Here is a 24,650-nt window from a genome sequence, read left to right as displayed (position 1 = left end):
AATGACTTCTACATTCACTCAGCACACTGATGAAACAGGTAAGAAGTGGCATAAGAATAAAGGCTCACAAACGAGCAATGACAAATGTCTTTACTCACACAAACATACCACTCCTGGCATACAAACATGGAAACACACATTGCTCCGAATTCACAGCAAAGCACCTTCATTGACTTCAATGGATCTTAAGAAACTAGTTTAGAATTCGGTACAGACAGATGGCTTTTGCATAAGAAGGTGGTTTTCAATATGCGCTCAGTAGCTTGAAAGAACAGGAGACTTGAAGAATTCTCTGAAAACACAGGCAAACACTAGCCTACGTACACACAAAATTGGGGATGAGAAAGGCTCAATTTTCAGCTGAACCGAATAGACCTCCAGAATATGACCACGGTATTAAGACACTGCTGCTGCCGCAGGTTAGTCCTGGTATTAGAATTCAGGCACTATATTCACCCACAGACCCCAGTCAACCTTTAGCCCTGCCACACCACTCAGGTATGGCAAAACAGTAGGCGATGACTTGTCCCTCAACAACTATTCTGCCATTCTCTCTACAGATTTCTGTTCACAATCAAGTGACTCTCTAGAGTTTTGCAAGTCTAAGTACAATTTTTCTAATGTAATAATGTTTCATAATTCACTGATAAAGACAGTTTCCTAAAATGCAGGGTGGAGGAAAAATGATCTTTTTTATTGTTCTTCCCATTGCAGTAATCAATGCAGCTCAGAACGAAGAGCTCCCAAAGACTGTAACACAGATTTTAAAAGAACAGATTGAAAGGACAGCTCAGGAAAAGGCTGTTCACTCTGACAGAGAAACTGCAACACCTGCAAAAGAAGTAAAGGTCTGTGCTTTTAATAAGAGAGGGATCTTTCTTTATGCAAATTAGAAGTGGTGAAGTTAAGACATTGGGATTCTGATTAAAAATGTAACCTATGAAAATGGTGGGCATATATGGACTTTAGGAATTAAGTGCACATAACGTAATATGAAGTACGTTAGAAGGTTCAACAAGTACTTACAGTATGTGACAAACACTATTAAAAGCAGACCTTTATAAAAACTTCCACTTTCTTGTTCTCTGCTGAATAGTCTCCTCTTTCCTTGTTTGAATCTGTAAACATGCATCATTTCTGTCACCACAGATTCTCAGAAGCATAGAAAATGTCATTTTCAGAACAAATGAAAATGAGCATAAGCCACAGCATAACTTTACGTTATGCTTATAATGCAAAGTCTGCATTTCTTGCAGCAAAAACTCCAAGACTGCTCAATCATCATTTTGCATTTTATATGAGTTCCACATTTATTTTCACATATATTCAATGGTGCAAATAGCACAGCTCTTAGTTCAAAAGATTGGTTTTACACATTCTGAGCAATAGTTGATGGATTGTGTCTTTCCAGATCTTATTATAATCCTATTGCTTGGATCCTTGCAAAACCAGCTTTTGTGAAGAACCGAAAAATTGTTTTCTATGTTACTATACTTTAAAACAAAACAACCACTTTTGTTCCCTAAAGATGGAAAATACGTACCAGGAAATTACATTGCCTCCAACAGTTAGTTCATCTTCTACTGCTACTTTTTCAGCAAGCAGACTACAGGAAACTTCTACACCAAGGGAAAAACAGGACAGAACTGCTACTTTTGCAATTATTTGCTCCAGATCCCATGAACATGGAAGCACAGAAAAGTTTTCTACTGCTTATGAGAAAGCTCCATTGGAAATGACAGCGACTTCCCAGTCCACTGAATCATCCAGCTCTCCAACAAAGCCCACTGTCACCACAGATCTGCACCCAAAGCCAAGCAATTTATGTGAATGAAGATGTTTATACAAATGTTTCCACTCACAATTAAGAAAACGCTTAGAGAAACAGTACCTGAATGAGACTTCTAACATTTTATCTGGTGAATCCGAAACATGGGATATGATGTCAGATGTGCAGCAGGCTAGATATGGCTTTGCCTTCATCATTCAGATGTTCACAAGATCAGAAAAAACAATGCTTAAGAGTGGGGCATGAAATCCAGAGAGGAGAGCTCATCTCTATAAGATGGGTCTTTGAGAACCAGCCTTTGGTTTCGATTAAAGATGACCCACCAGATCCAGACAAAGCTTGAAGCATTGCAGACCAGGAAACCATTGCAGGTGGAAACGTTAAATACATAGCCTGGATGTTTCAGACCCAGCCTCTTGATGCACTGCATGCACATGCTTCAGGCTTTGCAGGAACTATGGACAAGGCTTTTGCACCAGTTAGAGGAGGTAGTCACGTGGTCATGTGGATGTTTGAAATGCAGCCACTGGACTCTACAAATAAAATTTATCATGATGAGGAATAAACATCAGATGAAACTCGCATCCAAGAAGTTTCTAGTGGTGCTGTAAAGACTCTGAGGCACATACTGGAAGCGCAGAACCTGGAGAAACTTGGGCACCTCTACCCAGTGGAGGTCTTTAACTTGTTGCAGCTGAGGTCTGAGCTGAAATAGCTTAAAGGAAGTATGAAGAGAAGCGTAAAGCATTTTGAACCTCAGCCATTGTCTGTTACCAGAGACAACTTTGATTAAAGGCTAGAGAATGGAGTTGTCCATAGAGAAGACACTGAAAAGAGGCATGTCAGAAGAGCACACTGGGCATTTGAAATGCAGCCTTTACCTGTGTCCAGCAAAGACCTGGTGGAAATTAAAGTGGTACGTGGAATCTCAGCATGAGAAAATATGAGCAGTGTTGCGCGCAAGGCAAAACAGTTAGCTGAAACACAGTCTTGGCACACAGAGGATTCAGAGGAATTAAATTCAGATGAAACATTGTCACAAAAATCAAACAAGCAAGATCAAGGTCCTGCACAACACACAGCAGCCCCTGTAACACCACAGCAAAATTATTTCTGATTCTGAAATTGATGGCAATGATAAGCAAGTAGTACAAAAATACGACATAGGAATTCAAACAGATCTCAATGAAGACCAGAAGGTTGAGAAGCTGAAGATGCAGAAACTGTTGTGAAAGCCTCTAGCCACTATGTCTTCCACTGTTACAAGATTAACACTGAGAGCTATCCAGAAGAATTATATAGAGCAAAACAAAACCAAAAATAGATACTAAAAAAATATATATTAAAATTAAAATGGTGTTACTGATGTATTTGAGAAATATTAACATACTGGAAAATGTGCAAAGAATGCACTTGACTTCTCATGCTTAAAATTAATGCAACATCCTCTTAACTGAAGTAAAATGTTGCCTGTATAAAATAGCTCTAGAGATAAAATAATGGTCATGTTCTGTGTACATCTGGTTTTAGTTTATTACAGCACAAGATGTGACTTACGAGAAAGTGAACTATGTTTCGGCGGGTTTCCTCTTTTAGTAAAATCACTGAAATGGTTCACAAATTAACATGCAATTTTGAAAAAAATTCTGCTATTTCCTGCTGGACAATTTTACCAGTTGATACAGCCCTAGACTGAATTAAGACAGCAATTACTTCATATTGAAGTAAACTTTTAAAATATATGAAGTATGTGAATATATACATAAATATTTATATATGAATATGAAGTAAACATTCAAAATAAAACATGTCTTCTTTCTCATGGTGCATGTGTTACTTAAAAATTATACTAAAATAGTATTTAGATTGCAAAGTTATGCAGTTGAAACTTAGGAAATATTACACGTGCTTTTGCATGATGAACATCAATGTTCTCCTTTTGTGCACCTATTTTGGGCACTGAATAGGGACGGGATCCTATAGGAAAACCAGATGTTGCCATAGCTTTAGCCATTTGAAACAGATGAACAGAATGCTGATGCTCGAATAGCAATGAAAATGGCAGAGCAAAGCTAAATGCTCCTCTACCTGCACAACTCCTAAACAGAAAGCTCTGCTTTGGGTTTCCCAGCTCTGCGCCCTAAGAAGAGAAAGGTGCTACCTTTGTTCATGCTAGGACCAGAATTAAACATGAGTAACTTGTGATCCTGTAAAACGAAGCACCATGTGGCAATGGTACAACAAAATACTTCAAGTGGTAGGTTGGCCCTGGCTGGCAGCTAAGTCTGCACCCAGTCGCTCAGCCACTCACTCACTCACCCATACTGGGGTGAGAGAAAGAACCAGAAGAGCAAAATGCAAGAACACCTCTGGGCAGAGGTACAGACAGTTTTATAGGTAAAGCAAAACTGAGGCACAAGCAAAGCAAAATAAAGAATTGATTCACTACTTCCCATAAGCAGGCAGATGTTTAGCCCCTTCCTGGAAAGCAAGGCCTCAACGTGCACAGCAGTTGCTTGGGAAGACAAATGCCATAGCTCTGAATGACCTCTCTTCCTTCTCCTTTTCCTCAGCTTTTATTGCTGAGCACGATGTTGCATGGTATGGAATATTCCTCTGGTCAGTTGGGATCAGCTGTCTTGGTTGTGTCCTCTCTCAGCGTCTTGCGCAATCCCAGCCTGCTCGCTTGGGGTGGGGAGAGGAGTCAGAGTGGGAGGAAGAAAAGGCCTTGACACTGTGCAAGAGCTGTTCAGCAACAGCTAAAACATTGATGTGTTATCAACACTTTAGCCACAAACCCAAAACAGCACCATATGAGCTGCTATGGAGAAAATTAACTGCATCCCAGACAGACTCAGTGTACTTAAGCATGTTAAAAGTGAGTAGAAATACCCTGTTCCCATAAAATATTGAATTATCTATATGGTCAAGCCTCTGGATTTCATTTTGGATCTTTTCTATCTGGTAAATATTGTCAATCTCAAATAGCAGACCAGCCTTTCTCCCACTGATTTTGCAGGAGTGTTCACATGTGGTGGGCTGACCTGCCAGATCCCCACCCAGCCACTCTTCCGTTCCCCCTCCTCAACAAGACAGGGAGAGAAAACAGGAAGAAAAAGCTCATGGGACAAAATAAAGACAGGGGGATCACTTACTAGTTACTTCCACAGGTAAAATAGACTTGACTTGGGGAAAATTAATTTAATTTATTGCCAATTAAAATAGATTTAGATGGCGAGAAACAAAGACAAACACTAAAACATCCCGCCTCCTGCTCTCTTTTTCCCAGTCTCAAATTTATTCCTTCGCTCCTGACTCTAATACCTCCTCCTCCCATCCCAACCGCACAGAGGGGATGGGGAATGGGGCACTGGGGTCAGTCCATACCAGTTCCTCTCTCCCGCTCCTTCTTCCTTACACTTTTCCTAGCATGGGCTCTCCACAGCCAGGAAGGCTGAAGTTCCCTCTGGGAATACCCACCTGCATCAGTGTGGTGTCCTCCACAGGCTGCAGTGTGGATATCTGCTATGCCGTGGTCCTCTCCACAAGCTCCAGGGAAATAGCTGCTCCCCTGGTCTCCTTAACAGGCTGCAGAGGAATCTCTGCTGCAGCATCTCTGTCCCTCCTTCTTCTCTGACCTTGGCATTCACAGGGTTGTTTCTCACACTTTTTTCCCTCAGTCCTCCCTGCATGTGCAGCATTTTGACCCTTCTTGAATACGTTTTCCCAGAGGCACCCCCAGCACGGCTGAGGGGCTGAGCTGTGCCCTGCAGTGGGTCCGCTGGAGCAGCTGGAACCAGCTGCGTGCAGCACGGGGCACCCCGGCCGCTCCTCACGGGCTGCCCCGGCAGCCCCCCAGCTATCAAAACCTTGCCACTCACACCCAATACGTAACTAATTTTCATGAAGATGAATATTAGCTCCACTGTTCAGTCCTGAAAGTTGTTTTGGGATAAACTTCCCTTAAATTGTTGGGATAAAATTCCCTTTAATCCCTTGTTCTGACCAACAAGTAGAGGCTGGTGGGCAATGTGAAGATCAAGGGAAGCCTTGGCTGTAGTGACCATGAAATGGTGGAGTTCAAGATCCTTAGGGGAACAAGGGGCAAGCACAGCAAGCTCACTATCCTGGACTTCAGGAGAGCAGACTTCAGCCTCTTCAGGAATCTGCTTGGTAGAGTCCCATGGGATAAAGCCCTGGAGGGAAGAGGGGCCCAAGAAAGCTGGTTAATATTCAAGGATCACCTCCTCTGAGCTCAGGAGTGGTGCATCCCAACAAAGAGGAAGTCAGGCAAAAACACCAGGAGGCCTGCATGGATGAACAAGGAGCTCCTGGACAAACTGAAGCAGAAAAAGGAAGCCTACAGAGGGTGGAAGCAAGGACAGGTAGCCTGGGAAGAATACAGAGATATTGTCTGAGCTGCCAGGCATCAGGTTAGGAAAGCTACAGCCCTGAGAGAATTAAATCTGGCTGCAGACATCATGAGGCTTTGAGCAATCTGATCTAGTGGAAGGTGCCCCCGCACATGGCAGTGGGGCTGGAACTAGATGATCTTTAAGGTCTCTTCCAACCGAAACCATTCTACGATTCTGTGATTCTATGATTCTAAACTCCTTCTTTCTCTTGTTTTTCTCTTCTCTTGACTGTTGCCTTCTGATGCACAGCGCTTACTATCAACTATCCAACTAAATGAAGTATAATCATCTCCAGCAAGACAGTTTTCCAGGAGACACATCACCTTTTTTTCCCCTCCCAATTACCTTGTCTCTTTCTGTATCACAAAGCTTTCACCTTTCCTCTCCTCTCTCTTTACATTCAGTGTACTTCCGTACCTAAGAACATTAAGCTGAGTCCTTACATTTGGCTCACACCACCCATCACAAGCAGTCCGTGCCCAGTGAGGCGGGAGGCATGTCTGGAACACTGCCCTCCACATCTGCCTGGCCTCTCTTTGTAGACTGTTTGGAGACCAAGTTGAGGCTACATTTCAGGCTTTATATTTCATGACCAACAATTCTTCGGGGACTTTTGTTTGGTTTTACTGGTGGTTTATTCTTTTTGCAAGTTCTACATTATTTTGAAGATATTTAATTTCTCTTTTAGCAGTTTTCACAGTTCTCATTATGGGCACTAGAGATAAAGGAAACTAAAGCTGTAGTTATAAAATCTACACCACTTTCTGTCTTGATTCATGAATTGTTATGAAATCAATGCCAGCAGGCAAACCAAAACCAGACAGAATGCTGGAAGGGGCCAAATTTTCTGCTGATGTCAAGGAGTATTACTATTGTCAATGGAGATGTATTTATACAAGCAATTATTTGGTCCATCCTATTTGTATTTGTCTGCTAGCATGGTTTTCATAGCAATTAAGAAATCAAGAGCAGGAGAGCAGCACGCAGTTTTCCAAGTCCGACAAACTGTCCGTTATTTCCTTCTGCCCCTTACTGGTATGCAATAAACCTATTCATGCTTTGGACTTCACAGAGAACTAGTTTCATCTACAATTAATTATACTTCATAAAAGAAAGGATTTGATATAGCTAATAACATAATTGTAGCTAACTCAGTCTTAAAAATCAACTGAAGAAAGTAACAGGTATGAAAATGAAAATTTTAAAAATCACAAATAATTATGTCCATAGCATATCTGGACCATATGAGCGTACAGTTTGCAGGTTATCACAGAAGTGGAGCTCCTTGATGTGCTTTTGGCATGATTAAGTAAAACATCCTCATCAGAATTTCAAACATCTGCCCCATGTTTATTGATCTCTAAATCACATTGTAGATGGAAATATTATACATACATTATACTCAATTCCACTTATACTAGTAAACTTTTTATTACTTTAGCTCATTTCACAAAATAAATAGTAATTACGAATAAATGGGAAATATTGTACCTGGTATAGTGAAGTGAATAATCCTTTCAAATGTATGGATTCCTTAAAAGGGAAAGGTGAGTAATTTTTCACTTTGGAAGTATTACTATTAGTTGAACAAAAATGAAGCCCTAAAATTGACAGCTGAGATACCAGTTAATGGATAAAGAAAACTACAGTTTTAACAAAACATACGGACTGATACAGTTAAAAATAAATCATAACATGTGGCTTAAACTAACTCATGACTTTTAAATATATGGTTCTAGAAACTGCAGATACAGGAAAATGAAATGTGCAGACGTTGCCAACAGAGAGTTTACCCAATGGAATGCCTAGTTGCCGACAAGCAGAATTTTCATAAATCTTGTTTCCGATGTCACCACTGTGGCAGTCAATTAAGGTAAGAAGTAACTGCATGTTCACTCATAGAACTCTGCATTTGAATATAAACATAGCCATTGAAATTAGTTTCAACTGGGCTATTCAGCCTATAGGATGTTAGGTTGGTGGAAGTAACCTGGGTTCCCCTTTTCTTCTCTGCTACTGACATTCGCACTGTGACATGGAACAAGTCCTTAAATTCTCTAAAAAACTGCGTCATTCCAGTACCTTCAAAATTCTTCTGCATATTACTTCCTCCTGACTGCTCCAGACCTTCAGGAGAGCTTATGAACAGGAAGCAGTAGACACCAAAACTTGGATGGAACTTGAGACATTCAAACGCAGACCAAATTTTCTCTTACTTTTCCTTATCCATAAAATGAATGATGATGGTTCACTGCATTAGCAAACCACTCTTGTAACCTTTATACGAAATGCTGCATTTACTATTCTAATACTATTCTAACTTTAGCCTGCAAAGGCTAAAAGTTTTGATTTTGACACTTTTGAGGTTAGATGATCTTTGAGGTCCCTTCCAACCCTAACCATTCTATGATTTTATGATTCTATGATTCTAGTTACACACATTTCCTTTACTTCATTTAGGAGTAGAATCCAAATATAATTAAACACAAATTCCTATATTTAGCACAAAGGCTAAAGAAAATTGGTACTGTATTTTCTCCACCTATTTTGTAGAAAAATAGAGGATTCAGTCTTTAATATGGTGAAGAAAAAGGTCTCAACAACCCCAAAGTCCTGTGGAACATTCCTATTGAAGCTTATGCTGTCCAACAAGTGAATAAGCTTATCTTTCTTTTTAAATCACAAAGCATGAATGACTCTTCTCCTTCATTTTGACTTTGAAATTGCATGGGAATTTGCAATTAAAGGTTTTAGATATTGTGTGTGTGTGCGTGTGTGTGTGTGTGTGTGTGTGTGTGGTTAGAACTGGCCAATACATTGAATTTGCTCTCTTTTTGCTCTTCCATTCTTTATATACTGCCATGTAGAGGTACTTGAAATATCAAGTGTAAAATTCATGGTAGATTTATGATATGTGAAAATATAAAACAAATTTTCTTCCATTCGGCAGTTTGGGAAATTATGCATCTCTCCATGGAAAAATATATTGTAAACCACATTTTAAGCAACTTTTCAAATCAAAAGGAAATTATGATGAAGGTTTTGGACACAAGCAGCATAAAGAACTATGGAATTCTAAAGATCAGTGTAACTCAGTTGGCAATACTCATGCTGAAGAAACAAATCCCATTAATAGTATACCTATTGATTCTAAACCAATTACAGAAATTGATCAAGACTTTAACCCAGGTACTGAAAGTATTCATCCTGATATTTTGGATAATAATTTGAAAAAATCCACAGAAAGAGGTAAATTAAAGATGACATGGCCGCCTTCACCAGATGACGAAACGCCTAAGAAAACATTTACTATTGAAGAAGTGGCTAAAGTATATAAGCCAAAGTGGCCCCCAGAAGGTTTTGCTCAAGAAGGCTCTAGTTTACATACAAATAAACCTCTGGGCAATAAAAAGGATCCTCAGGAAAAAACCGCTGTGAGAGAGCACAATAAAAATGACACTGCAAATGCGCAACAAAATCAACACTCATCCTTTAGCTCTCTGTCTGAAAAAGACGACTCTACAAATATCTGTAAAGCAAAGAAAAATGAAACAGGCAATAAGGGAAAAGATGAGGAAGCTGGCAATGTGCAAGATAAGCTGAATAAAACAGGAGGATCACAGAACAGGGAGGAAAGTGGAAAGGATATTAATGAAGGCGACAACGTGACTGTGTATGGTGCCAGGAAGGAGCAAGAGAAAAAAATTAATGAAACCGATGATTCAGAAGTTGTGCAGGTTACCAACATTGATGATGTAACAGTACGAAAGAATCACAAAGAATTCAGCTTGAATAACAATAACAATAACAATTATGCCACTTTTTCACATCTAAACATTTGTAGGCAGAAGACAGCTCTCTCCACTACATCTAAGCCAATGACAGCAGTAAGCCATGCAATTTGCACTGTACCGCAGCATGCCTTTGCAAAGCTGGAAAATCGGTCTGGAAATGAAGAAACATTTGAGATGTATGAATCTCTTGAGAGCTATTCTACTGATACTGTAACTGTTTCACAGGATGAACAGAACTCAAAAGCTGAAGATGCTGTTACCTCTAATAGTCTTGCTCAATTTAATAAAGATGCCACTTGGCAGAAGTCTCATACTAATAGCACATTAGTTTTAAAGAAGGCAACTAATACAACATTCCCTGTTGATACTGAGTTGGTGTGCACTGGACAAGAATTGAAATATGACAAAAATTTAAATATTATTTTATCTGACACTCTGAAAGCATCTTTTCTTAAAAAAGACAATCTGGTTTTAGACTGTTGTCTAATAGACTCTGCAGACATAACTAAAAAGTCCTACAGCCCATATTCAAAAGAAGATAGAAATTACGTTACAGAACTGAATGATATTAATGCCTGTCAAGAAAGTGAAATAATCAAAGTGTCAAAGAATGACATAAACACAAGCTTAGATTTACTGAGCTCAAGATATACAGCTGTTCCATCATTGCAAGGTGAGAAAGTCAAGTTCAAACAGCTCACTGCAGAAGAACAAATTAAAAGAAATAGATTCTATTATGAAAACGAATAAAACAGCTAAGTGATCAGCTATGTCCGTCACTCATTATAAAGAATGTAATAAATAGGTATTTCTTCAGTCCAGTTATTTTACAGTCCTTCTTGAAGAATTTAATATCCAGAGATTGTATATGAAATTTTGTATTATATACCATCAATTATTCAGACCTTATTTCCTTAGTTTATATTTAAGGCAATGAAGATGCACAAAACAGATTTTTTTCAGTCTGTAATGAAAACAATTACATCTTGTCTCTCTATGTTCCTGAACATTACCAGAAATATTTTACTACATGACTGTCCTGCAGAAACATAATAATTCAGTTTTACTGTTTATTATTTGTAACAAATTACGATGTGAAGCACCTGATGTGCTCAAAACAAGTATTTCCATAGTTTTTTTCTTATATATTGTTATTATTGTAACTGAGATGATGCTCCATAACATATTATGTACATTTGTCTTGCTAGCTCATAATAGAAGATTTGGGGGGTTGTTGTGTTTTTTTTTTTTGGTTTGTTGTTTGGTTTGTTGTTTGTGAGGTTTTTTTTGCAATATCATGAAGTACTTGGTTTGAAATAGACTCATTATTGAATAGTAACCAACACTGGTTGATGAATAATACTGTTTTGCTGTATTCCTAGAGCTGCTACTTGGCCTTGTATGGCATGACAGGAAAAAAAGAGCATGTAAATTTTAGCACAGGATAAAAACTAACATCCAAGGAAGAACTGGAACAAAGTTTGGGATCACTGGGCAATTAAGGCCAGTGGTTGTGTCAGTAACTAATTCAAAGCCCTTAATTAAAGCAGTTCTCCACTTTCATATTTAAACCTGTACAAACTTATGCAGATTTAGCACTTTTTTTCCTTAACGTGTTTATGGATTAACATTTGCTCTCTTAACACTATTCCAGCTTGCATGAAACAGCAACATATCATTTAACTGTTGACAATGCATAATAAAAAAGCACTTTACAAAGAAGTATTTTGTGATTTTTTTAATATGAATTTATACATATGATTTTCCTTAAACAGTTTGTGAAATTCTGCATGCAATAATTACTTTAAACTAAAGTGTTAGTCAGAGTGAAAGGGAAGGATAATCAAAATACAGTTTTCAATATAATTTCTGTAGTATCTGACAGAGACAGGTGTTTGGAGTAATTTACAGGAGAGACAGGTTGATGTTAAAACATTTAAGAAACTATTGTGCAAAGTTCTAGACTCATTGCCCAAAGCCATGGGATTGTGGGTAACTGGGATATCCACGTGACTCTTCTTCTATACCTACACAGAAACAACTATAAAGTATACACACACGAGAAAAGCTATAGATAGTATTTTTTCCCCAAGAATACTTCAAGAGAGTGAAGCCTCTTCTTTATGCATCATGCTTCACTCCTCCAAAGTATTCTCATGAAATGCAGAAGTATAGAAAAGACCCCTTAAAATTAATGTTCCCAGAAGAACAACTAGCCTTCACGCAAGGCACTCAGATATCACTGTATTTGATAACATTGTTAAAAAGCATTAGCCTATAGCCCATTGTGAAAATTTTAAAATTATTTTGGCAAGATATCTCTCTCTCTCTCTCTCTTCTTCCTTCCCCTTCCCTCATTTGGTTGTAACCATGATAAATTATTTTTAAAACCCAAGAGATTCGTAAATAGATCTAAATGATTTTGTTTGCTTTTTTGAGTACATAGCACAACTAAAAAGAACATCGACAAAATTCCTGCTAAGACAACAAAAAAAACCTGCAGAAAATGCAAGCCTGAAAAAAAATCAATGGAATTTGACTGAAATATTTAGAGCTCTACATGGACTAAACTTTTAGATCTTCCCCAGATTTCTTATTAGTATAAGATCAGTTTTAACAGTATTAGTTAGGAAAGAGGATAAAACGGCGAGTGTTTGTTTATGTGCACATACACAGGTGTGATCACACATAAATTAATAATTTAAGTGAAAAGCTAATATGGTTGCAACATTTGTACCTGAAGCACAATCCTGTGCCAATTTTGATTCTCCTGCATATTCTGATGAATTTAAACTTTTACCCTTCAATTTAGAGGAGTAATAGATAACAGTTATGATAATAAAAACTCGTTTACACCAAGAAATTAATGCCTCTGAAAATATCCTTACAAAATACAGAACTTTTTCCTTTCCCTAAACAAAGTAAAAACACCACCAAAAATGAAAACAGAAAAAGCATGTTCCCTTTGGTCAGCTAGAGATGACTAAAATAAAGGCTTTGATGAAACAGTAGAAAAAAAGCAGGACCTCGAGGAAATTTTTATTCCCAGAGGGAATAATACGTAAAGTCAACACACATAAATGACATACCGTATGGAGCAAATCTTGGATATTCCATGATCGAGATTCTGCTTAGCATGGGACAGACAGAAGCGCAGAGCCTTCCTCTAGTGGATTCATTAGCACTGCATTCTCTACTCTTAGTGAGTGGCACTTTTTCTTTCTCCAGTAGTGAGGATGACTGTTAAGGAAAAATTAAATGATACTGCATAATTATTTATTGGAAACACAAGCCAGGTGTCTCATCATACTGTCTTGGAGTTCTCACACAAGTCACAAGGATAACACCCTGTAAATCTGTTCTAGAAAACTAATAGCCATGGGCAATAAAAAATTGGAAAATAACGTAAATTATTTGAAAAAATATTGAAGTAGAACAGTTTTTCAGAACTTCAGCCAAAAGCTTAGAGCAGGAGTAAGCAGAGACAAGATAAGGCTGAAACTCACTGAGATGTGTGTTTGTCTTACTCCTTTTTCCATAGAAGGCAAAAGAGATGGGAGATAGTCTATGCCTGCGTCACCCTAATGTATACATACATTACCACTACAGAAGTCATATTCTGGAGAGAACGCATATAGCAGCTGAAAGTGAGATTTCGGATAAAAGCCATAGCTAGAAAGTAGGAATCTTACAGATTTTCTCTAAATGAAATGCTAAATGAATAGTAACTCCTTAGCTGCCAAAAAGCCTCACGCATTTTGGGGAAACCACGCGGAGGTGATGCAGCCAAGGAGCTGGTCTTTATGGTTTTAAAAGAACTAGCATGCAATCCATTGGAGTTGTACTTTTGTAAGAGAAAGTTGTTATTCTAAGTTTAAATATCTCTAAGTTAAGCTCTAGGCTTTCTAAGTTTTAGTACCCAAGTATAAATAACTGGTCATCAGTTTGTAAAAGACCCATTCTGTGAGAAGAGCTTTGATGGCTCCTGAGAGGAATCCTGGCACTGAAAACCTCATTCTCTCAGCAGAATAACTTCCCCTGGCTACTCCTAGGTTTCACCCCTTAGCTTACTGACAGGATATTTGGCAATGCCTAGGAAAGGGGCCTTACAGTTATGGAAGGCAGAGCTGATGCATTCCCAGCACAGCCGCAGCCAAGCCCTGTTCAACGGCAGAACTGCACTGACAGTAGCAGCGAAATGAAACTTCTCCACGTCGTTATTTAGTAAAGGAGCCCTGTGGTCTGAGAAGTCTATTTTCACTAGGTGTTATTGGCTAGTGAAGATGTTCTACTGCTTTTAGAACACAGCAGGGTTCATGTATTGTACTATACTCAAAAGCACCAATTAGAGAGATTAAAGAGCCTGATTTAATGACTTGTTAACGAGCTTCTGAATTGCTAGGCCAGCACTGGACTTTAGAGGACTTCTAAATTTGCAGTCCCTTTGCAGCTTCATTAACATAATTGGCAGAAAGACTTACTCAGAGCTGCTTAAATTGTTTTTATAGATGCAGCATATCAACTGATTCCTTTGGAGTCTGTAGAGTCAGGGACATCCTCAAAACTATAGAGGGACCTAAATAACACTTTTGTTATACTGCTAAAGTGGACTCCTCCTAGGTGAAGGACTTGCTGAAAGCAAATGCTTGATTACTGCAAAAAGTGTACTTACCTTGTCTGTCTTCTGTTAAGCATTTATCTCCTTCATACATATTAATAGGCATACCCACATTAGTATCTTAAAAGACATAGTACTCAGCATGGACATTAAAACCACGCTAAGGATCTGCCTTATTCTAACACTGAACAGTTCTTGCAGTATCCCTCCCATAAATAATTATAGTTCAAGCCTTGTTTTCAAAGTGCAGGATAATTATCAGAATTACTTATATAAGATTTGGGTCGCTTCAGTCAAGCACACCTCCAACTGTTAGGTATAATTGCAAAAACATTAACGGCCCTGGGTACACCCACAACAAACAGCAAAACATGAAGTCAAAAAGAGACAGATTAAAACCTTTGTCTCTTTTCATGCTTTCATCCATTAAGAGGCACCTAAGTTAAATCCTTTGGGTGAACTTCACTGACTTTCACAGGCAGCATTTCACCTTGTCTGTGGGTTACATTTGATGATTTTGACATGAAAAATATTTTTAAATGTTTTAAAGAGAAGTACTGTGTTAAAATGGGCTTAGGAACATAACCAGACTGACCTTACTTTTGGACTTTCTAAAACATTAAATGACAATTTAACTGTGAAAGATCTGAATTTTCAGTATAGTCCCTCAACAGAAAAATAAGGTAGCTGTGCACTGCTTCAGGAAAAGAGGTGAAAAATTCAGTCTTAGCTCTCTGCAAACCTATTTCCTATACCTTCCTCACCTCCTGTCTCTTAGGGTAGGGTGCGGGAGACAGTGAGAGAGAATAAAGTCTTCAAATATATTATGAATGTGTTTTTCATTAACTGAGTACATTACAATTTCATTAAAAACAGACATGAAAAATCTACAACACATTTGCAGCAGGTGATTTTCAAAATCTTGTTAAATAAAAAAACACACAATCTCCTAGAAAAACCTCAAAGGGACATCTATGTGATTACAGCTAATTTGAAATCCAGTTCACCTTTTGGCTCTCGACACTGTAACCATCACTATCAGTATCCCTTTAAAATTACTTTTAGACTGCTGTAATGATATGTGTGACAGATGCTGACAAGGAATAATGTTCTATCACAACAGGTAGCTATGAAAGAGTCATTTCTTCCCCACAGAAACGCATATTCCAAACTGAAAAGAAGGCTGTTTTTCCAGTCGCGCTTACTGTAGAAAAAATTCACCAAATACTTCATTTCGTGATAAAGAAAGTCACCTCTCAACAAAAAAGAAAGATTACTTTTCAGCATAAAAGGTGAAGTAGTTAAAAACTTACGGGTGAACGGAGGTATAGCTGTACCATGAGGGGATGGAACAGTAAAGAAAGTACTTCATTATACTATTTGGTAAATTAGATTATGTCATCTTAATTGTAATACTGGTGCACATGCTGTAACAAAAAGAATAACTAATCTATAAGAAAGAGTCTCTTGCCACTTAGAATATGCTTCCAGTTTCTCTCTGTGATCACAGTTAAGAGCTCCACAGGATATTAGATAAAAAGGAAGAAACAGAAAGCCATGAATTCAGCATGTATAGCTGGACACAAAAAGTAACTTTGCAGTTCCAATCTTAAGAGGTTTTGTACAGCTTTTCATAAAGCAATATTAGAGTGGAAATAGCATGTACCCGGTGTAACATACTGTTTAGAATCTCTTTTTCTTTATTGTCTCCTATAAGCTGCTATTCTAATTTGTTGGGACGGTACTCTTGTAATGAAGGCTACAGATTGAGTCTTTGAGGCTTTGACTGAGGAAACTATTTTGCCAAAGTGAGCAGTGGTTTTTATGTGCCTGGAGAGAAGGTAATGAAAAGTAGCTTTAAGAGATTCTGGCAGCTATCCATGCTGACAGCACACCATAAAACGGAAACAGCATGGACTCCACTTCTTGGGCCAGAATGTGATGCTCAAATCATTTTCTTCAAAACAAAGTATTATGACAACAACCAAGAATATTTTCAGATGTTCCTGGAGGCATCATGATATGAACATTTGGCTAATAATATACGGCAGACTGTATTTGAAAATACTAATGTTATAAACTAATATTCTGTAGAATGCTCCAGTATCTTAATTTTTTTTTTGTTAAAGAAAGTATGTGTGCACTATAGACAGCAAGACAGGAAAATGAGAGAAAAAATGAATAGGGATAATTTACCTTATTTGTGAAAGTCCATGTGAGAAAACTCAGCTTCATAAAATTCTTCAGAATAGCTTCCAACAAATTCAGTGAAGCTGGGATTAGGTCTCCAGACATTTATGTCCCATGATGACATTTCAACACTACTGCAGCACTCCAGAAAACAAACCATTTTCTTCAACCAGCTACAAATTTCATCATCACCTCTGAGAGACAGATGACATAGCAATAAAGAGCATTATGTTTCTGTGCTCTGGCTATTTCCATTTGATAAAGTGGATTATTATGGTCAAATGATGTGGAGGGAAGGTGAAAGGAGCCATGAAGACAATCTGTATCTGCCAGTCCTCTGGCAGCCCCAGAACCAAGGAGAAACATACATTTCTTTATATGGTCACTCTTAAGTTCTGCACCAAGTTTATCCAAAGTGAAGGATTTAATCAACACCATCTCCCAAATACCTAAGATACATAATATATGAATCAAAATAAATTCATTAAGTGCATATGGTCAGCCCGATCAAACATATTTTTTAAAATTTGGATAGTAACCATTGTAAAGACTAACCTCAGATAGTTTTTGTCTTCTTAGAGAAAATTTCCTGAGGTAACTTCATGTCTGTTATGATACAGTAAAATTCTTGTATCATACTAAGGAACTTCTGTTTCACTGAGGATGTTCAATGTCATCAAACTATTACTGTATCTTGACAAAGGGACATTCAGTAACATGGATCCTTTTATGCATTTTTCTGCAGCTGAGTTCAGATTCTCACACTGCACCCAGTGTCGGTCTGAAACTTGCTCCACCTAGAAACTCAAAAACGGGAAGGCAGAAAATAGAATTAACCATGGGGAACTTTTTTGTTGTCACTGACTAATAGTATTGTGCTTGTATGGTGCCCTGTCTAGTAAAGGCCTTCTGAACTGATAAACGACCTGCATGTGAATGGAAGAAACCTTCACTCAGTATCAGAGTGGAATTAGCATGATTCTCTTTAGTAGTTTCAAATTAACAGTCATTGACAATTTGCTAGGAATGCCTTTTTTTCAGCTGAAGATTTGGCTACACAGAAGAGGCTAATGAATGAAACTTTGTACCTCCTGTACCTTTACTGAGTTTGTTCCACTTGTATGTTCTACGTGTGTTACTATACTTACTAATGAATGTACATGTATTACTATACTTACTAACATCTACTGTATTATTGATTCCTTATTATGTGACCATATTTTTTACAAATTAATCATAATTCACATCGTCATGAAATAAGGTCAAATGGACAACCTTAAATTTAACATCCGCTAACATCTGAGTGCTTGATTTTGAAACTTATATGTTCCTTTAATATATTTGCTGAAGATATACATGCGTTTGTGCCAAATACAATTACAGTGGTTGAGTTCTGGAAATTCAAAACCTGGATCCACTTGAAAGTTCTGAAAACTGTTAAAGCCCAGCACCAAAATATCATGGTTTATGTACTGCTGGCTTTTGAAGTTTTATATTAGGAGTAGTTCCTCCTCTGGTTCAAGTCTTGGAATGATAAAAAAATCTAGAATGTTCAAGAATTTTCTAGAATGATTCTTCTTTAACACACATTAAATACTTTGGTGGAGCAGAAAAAATACTCCAATACCTGTCTGGGGTAACTTCTGTAAATGACACACTCCTACTCAAGAAATAGTATCCTGCTAAGTTGTGATGCTAAAATCTATGTTTTATTCTATCCCACGCAGCCATGTATGTGTCTTTATTGCAGGAAAAGGTAATACCATGCTAGTGGTGCCTCAATTTTAATATGGTTCTATTTTGACTATACTTGCAATATAGTTTTCAATTTCAACTTCTCACATTTTTTTTTATGGTACAGATCATGTCCTGGTGATATATAGTCATTAAAATGTTTTTATTAGGACTTGTTACTCAATTGCTGCAGTAGCTAGGAGATGCATAGGAGAATGTAATTCATAAGGCCTGAGGTCATATATTTAATAATTTGATAAATCAGAATATTAAGTAATTGTGCAAGTAGCAGGATTTATCCCTTCTATGCTCTCAATAAGATAAGAGTCCTAAGAAAAACACCATGCGATCACAAAATTAAAGACTATACCAGATAGCTTTTGAGCTCAGGCATTCTCACTTTCAAACTTCATGTTCTTTTAATGTAATGTATGAATATCATATGTCTCTGTGTATAAATAGATAGATACTCATGTATACATAAGTAGAATCACAAGCAATCAGCAAATTACTGTTAACACCAGCTGTGTATATATATAGAACAAGCAAGCTCAATATCACTAAACTGCTTTATAATGTGGTGACTTCACTTTTTGCCCTCTCATTCTTTCTATCCATATACTCCATTTCTTTCTTTTGTTGTTCCTCTACTTGCATTATAAGGTCTTTGGGGTTGAGACTATAGACAACTTTTTATTCCAGATAAAAAGCAAAAGCACACGGTCAGATATTCCTGATGCCTAATTCCTAATTCCTAATATCCTAATTCCTATTCCTAATCCTTCAGTCTTTACTTTGAATAAATTTTGGTATTAATGTCCTCAGCCCCTTCCCAGGCAGATATCCTTATCTGCATGGATGCCACAACAGAAACAGAAATGTGTGAGCAATTTTTCTTAAGATGCTCTTCAACGTAAATAAGGATGACAGAACCAGGCCGGTGTGTCAATCATAAAGTAGTACCAGTGATAACAATTCCAGCCGTTGCAGTGCTAGTATCAGGGAGCAGCAGACATGAATCCTGAATTCTGGTAGATGTGTCCTTTGAGAAAACGGAATTTAATGTCAAGTCATATTTCTCTACTGGTCACATCCCCTTGCTGGTAAGCAAATCAGATGACATATTTATCAGATGACACAGAATCAAGATCTCTGGTTTATGAAGAGCAATTGCCAAATCATCCTGCAAGAGCCTTAAAGAGAAAATTGCGTGCAAAATTATAAAATAAGTGAAAACATTAATCATAATTAAACAGAATGCCATCAATTTTTGCCAGCTGGATTCAGCCACCGACTGTGACCTGAAGGCTCTTCTCTCCTGGTTAACCCAGTTGAGAGCTGGATTAATTATTTTGTAATTAATTTCTTAGGTAAATGTGCAAATATTTGTCAAAACAGATGATCCACCATAAAATTAAATGTAGAGCGCGGACAATAAAATCTTGTAATGCATTCAAAACAAAGATAAAAATACCTAAATTGACTGGACCAATGTAGGAAAAAAAAAAAAAAAGAAAAGAGATGTTCTTTTTATGTCCTGGTCACTTTGCTCGGATCTGAAAAAATGTTCCACAACCCATCCCTTCCTCAACACAAAGAGCCTATCTTATACCACTGTTCCAGGCAGTCAAAAAGAAATATATATCTATGAAGTCTTTAAATACTTCTAAGTATATACATTATGTTCATACTGACATTGCTATGAAGGACACTATATAAATGGAAGCTGTGCTTGCAACTGATCACTTCAGATAAACAAGCATCCTGAAGGACTCACTCAGCACTCCACAGAAGTTGCCTTGCTTTATTTATGGGGAGATTAGCTCTCTCCAGCTGACATAAATACGTGGTGGATAAAACAACAAAAGGAAGTACTTTTTCATGCAGTGTGAAATCTGATCGCAAAGCACTTCCAGAAAAGATCACGTGAGCAAACTCTTTGGGGCAAAAACCTTGTTCCCTTACTTGTCTATATAGCAACTAGCACATAACTGTGATTTGCATCTCACAACATGCATCTACATAATATTAACAAATTGGTTACCAAATAAGGCTGAAAAACACTGGCAAATTGTAGCGCATTTAAAAATAAATAACCAAATATTCCTCCCACAGATCTGTAAAGGCAGTGCTGCATCTACGCATCAGTTAAATATTCAAACCCTACCAAAACGGAGGAGTGAAATAATGTTTATCTCTAAAAGGTTATTTTACAGTTAGATGTAGAAGATCTGCAGATACACTATGCCTCACAGAAGGGCTCATTTAATACATTGTTTGCCTTCTCACACCAACTGCTGATACACAGTCGGGCAGCTGACCCCAACCGACCAAAGGGATATTCCATGCCATATGACATCGTGCTCAGCAATAAAAGCTGGGGAAAAGGAGTGCCAAGGGAGACATTCATGGTAACAGAGTTTGTCTTCCAAAGCAATCACTGCATGTACCGAGGTCCTGAGGAAGTGGTTGGACATTGCCCGCTGATGGGAAGTAGTGAATCAATTCCCTCTTTTACTTTGCTTACATGTGTGGGCTTTGCTTTTCTTATTAAATTGCCTTTATCTCAACCCTCAAGCTTGTCCATCTTATTTCCTTCCCCTGTCCTGTTGAGAGGGGGGAGCAGGAGAGAGAGTAACTGAGTGGGCATCTGGCAGCCGGCCAAGGTCAATCCACCACAGCAGGGAATATCCACAGTATTTTATAATTCGGAGGTTTTGTCAGCCTATCACCACCCTGAAAATGGTTTTATGTTTTCTGGTACTCCCTGGACATCAAACCCATACTGCAGTTATTCCTCTTTGAAAGCTGGTCAGGGATAGATTCACTTATTTAGTGCTCATACAGTTATTTCCTAGTAATCAAAACCATGACTCACATCAGAAAACCGCAGCAGGTAATGACGCAATTTATGTATGGCTATAGGTAGAGCTTTCATCCGAAAAAAAGGAGGGCAAAGCATTAAGAGACAAAGAAGACAGATGAATCAGCAGAGAAAAGACTAGATGAAGCATGGAAAATTTGAAGATTTATATATAAAATATAATCAGTCTCCAACTGGATGCACAGTTAATATCAAAACATAATACTAAGACTCCACATACTGCTACCTACATTAGCAAAATATCAACTCCCTGTGAGGTGATTCTTTTCAAAACCAATAAATTTCTTATGTATAAAAAGATAGAGAGACAAAAAAGCAAAATGCCTGCATGAAGTCATGAACAGAATAGGTGGAAACTACGGAAAACTTCCATAAACTATGGAAACTTGGAGCCCAAAGAACTTTCTTTAACTGAGGACTCATCTGGGGCCACAAAGACTTTCTGGATGGAGATGGAGTAATTTTTCGAACCATACACATTGTTAATAAAATGCGGAACCTCTCCTAACACCTGAGGTTAAAGACCAAAGGATGTACAGCAACTGTGTTTCTTTTTTTGGAGTTGAATTTTAGCGTAGTGCCTACTGTCTGCCAAGGTCCCCTATACCAGCACTTACACCAGTTTGCAACTTGTTGGCAGTTTTAACAGCTAAAACAACGCTTTAATAGGTGCGATTCCTGACTTCTGTCACCCCTAGAAGTCTGGTGATCCAGGACAGAATGGACTCGTGCTGACAGAGCTCTATGGGGATCATATTTCTTATACTGCTTCTGCTGTGAACAAGAGTAGTTCTGCTCCTGTACATCCTGTTAGCACTTTTCAAGAGTATTACATTGTTTTTCAGAAGGAACTGTCAAACTTTTCTGCCTTATGGGACTGAAGGCTAAATTACAGTTTTGTGGGCTAAAGCAATCCATGCAATTTCACTGGGATACAAAAAGAGTTCAGCTAAATTTTAGAAAATGTTACATGTACTGTAAAGAACTTTAATGAACAGGCCTATATTTTGAGTGTGCTGCTTTCTCTTTCTTGCATGTTTTCTGATTTTAATTCTCTGGTGCTTCTATGTCTGCAACAAGAAGTCTCCCTCTGAGAAGTTTTGTCTCATAAATAGGATATTTAGCTGCTATGTGGTATATTGTCTTCCTATTTGGAACAAATTCTGGTTAGAATTCAGTGTCTTCAGCACTTTTGAAAAATTGTGTTAAGATATATGACTCCCCCTTTTTTTTGTAGCTAAACTGCAAGCTTATCCTGGCAAGTAATGATTTAGTTACCTTACACACTGAGCTGTGTATATGCTTGCGAAAAGCTGCTATTGAATCTTAAAGGCTACTCTTCTAACATGAAAATACTGTTCAGACAGGATATCTGAATTTCTGTTCACATTTTTAGATAAAGTTTAAAATATTAAAAATAATAAAATTTATGTTCTAGTTACTACGAAAGACCTTCACTTATATGGACTATTTTTCATATTTCCTCCTTCTTTGTGGGAGTTATAAAGTTTTAACTCTGTGATGCTTTAGTTAGTTCTGCAATATTTGTAAAACTGTCAACTGTCAATAAAGTATGTTTGTTCAGGTTTTTTTTCCAAGGTAAAGATAAATTGGATATCTTTTTTTTTTAATGTTTTAACCAAATGTTAAAAAAACACATCCTGCTTTAACAAAGCAATATAATTACAAAAAATATCACACTTTTTGGTAAGGATAAAGTATTATTATTAACTGTACTTTTTCAAGGCTTGAGGTGGCTCCTGAAGTAATAATACCATTTGCTAGAAGAAAGACAACTCTGACTGAGTTATTGCACAGATTCTAAACCCATAAGCATTTAAAACATTTCTTGTTATTTCCTTACAAACAGAAGTTGGTGTATTCAGTGTTCACATTGGACACAGTAAACTTAAATGTATTATTGCCACCAAAAAAGGTAAACAGTTGAAGAATGGGAGGAAAAGAAATCTACCCCTGTAGTGGATCAGTCTCACCAGTATAAAATTTGCATTAAAAGGTAACTATGAAAGAAAAGGACATGACTTTCAGGTTGTTTAACTGTAGTGGCAGTTCTGAACTCAGCACAGATGAGGGTACCCACATCTGGTACAAATGAACAAGGAATTCTGCCCATAAACAATATCCAGTATTAGTATTAACAATAAAATTAACAATAAATTCCACCACTAAGACCTAACAAACATTTGCTTATGACCAGATTAACTCAAGAGATTATTTCATTTTAGAAAAGGCATGAAATATGATGGTAAGCCATCAGGAATTAATAAACCCCCACACCCTTTTCAATCAGTGGATAAAGCACAAAACCAGGTAAAGGGCTTTTGTAGACAAGCAGATGCCGAAACAGCAGATGAAGACCAACAATATTGAAAAGAACCCAGCAGTGAAACAGCTTTCTGAAATGTTTTCAAGTATTATTCACCCGGCTTTTTAAAGAGACTGGAAACGAGCAAAGAGACATTTCTTGTTAGTATAACTGAAATCCCTCTAGGTTAGGAGTGTGAGTGGGTGACAACAGCGACTTGTGAGCATTTGGAGTCCTTGGCCAGAAGATATTCACATTTATGATTTTGTCTTTCTCCTCTAGAATCCACTTGAGGTCATTATCTTTGCTAACATGCTTTTCCAACTTTCTTCACTGGTCCTCAGCTCCAATTCTACACCTGAATTCACTATGTACGTTACCTTTTAGATAGGTTAGATACTATTTCTTTGTTAACCTCAAAACCATTTTTTCCAGCTGCAGGCCTGCACTTTTTTAACTGACCATGGGTAAGCCATTTATATCCATAAGGTCTCCAGTACCAAGCCTGTGCCCCTTCCCTTATCTCCCTATGACGATACTCCTCTCTAGTGCATCCTAGGTCTTCACTTCCCCAGGGCTTCTGCTGCCCTACCAAGCCTGGATACATCTACGCTACATCACTGTGTTAGGGTACAAAATATCTCATTCTACGTAGGATAACAGTGATGCAAAGCTATGGTTGTACCCCTAAACTAAAGTTAGTCAGAGACACTTGGTCCACCCGTGAGATCGCTGCTACAGCTGAACCAAGGCAGGTCAGGCAGAGCAAGCGTGACAAGCCTCAGTTCCGAGGCCTTGCAAACTCGGTACAAACCCCACAGCACATCGCCAGCCCTGGCGATTGCGGGTATCAGAGGGGCCCGGGCGGCACGGCACCGCACGGCACATGGGCACACGGGC

The 24,650-nt window shown here is 37.9% G+C and overlaps 1 protein-coding gene across 1 annotated transcript; it reads left to right on the top strand.

The window, feature by feature from the left end:
- Window positions 1-338: 338 nt before the first annotated feature.
- On the top strand, window positions 339-10,748 carry XIRP2 (xin actin binding repeat containing 2). Its single transcript, XM_086615902.1, has 4 exons — window positions 339-498; window positions 715-848; window positions 7,944-8,077; window positions 9,155-10,748. The coding sequence occupies exons 1-4, from the start codon at window positions 339-341 to the stop codon at window positions 10,746-10,748; spliced, it is 2,022 nt and encodes a 673-aa protein (XP_086472028.1).
- Window positions 10,749-24,650: the final 13,902 nt, after the last annotated feature.

The sequence above is a fragment of the Tauraco erythrolophus genome, chromosome 8, assembly GCF_009769465.1.
Source record: "Tauraco erythrolophus isolate bTauEry1 chromosome 8, bTauEry1.pri, whole genome shotgun sequence".
Taxonomy (NCBI): domain Eukaryota; kingdom Metazoa; phylum Chordata; class Aves; order Musophagiformes; family Musophagidae; genus Tauraco; species Tauraco erythrolophus.
The sequence above is the reverse complement of the archived record's forward strand: the minus strand, read 5'-3'. Positions and strand labels throughout refer to the sequence as shown.

Excerpts from the sequence above, each read along its gene's own strand:
- XIRP2 (XM_086615902.1), top strand. The coding sequence starts at position 339 with ATGAGAAAGGCTCAATTTTCAGCTGAACCGAATAGACCTCCAGAATAT. Across the intron at positions 499-714 it reads AGCCCTGCCACACCACTCAG|TAATCAATGCAGCTCAGAAC; the intron begins GTATGGCAAAAC and ends TTCCCATTGCAG. Across the intron at positions 8,078-9,154 it reads CACTGTGGCAGTCAATTAAG|TTTGGGAAATTATGCATCTC; the intron begins GTAAGAAGTAAC and ends TCCATTCGGCAG.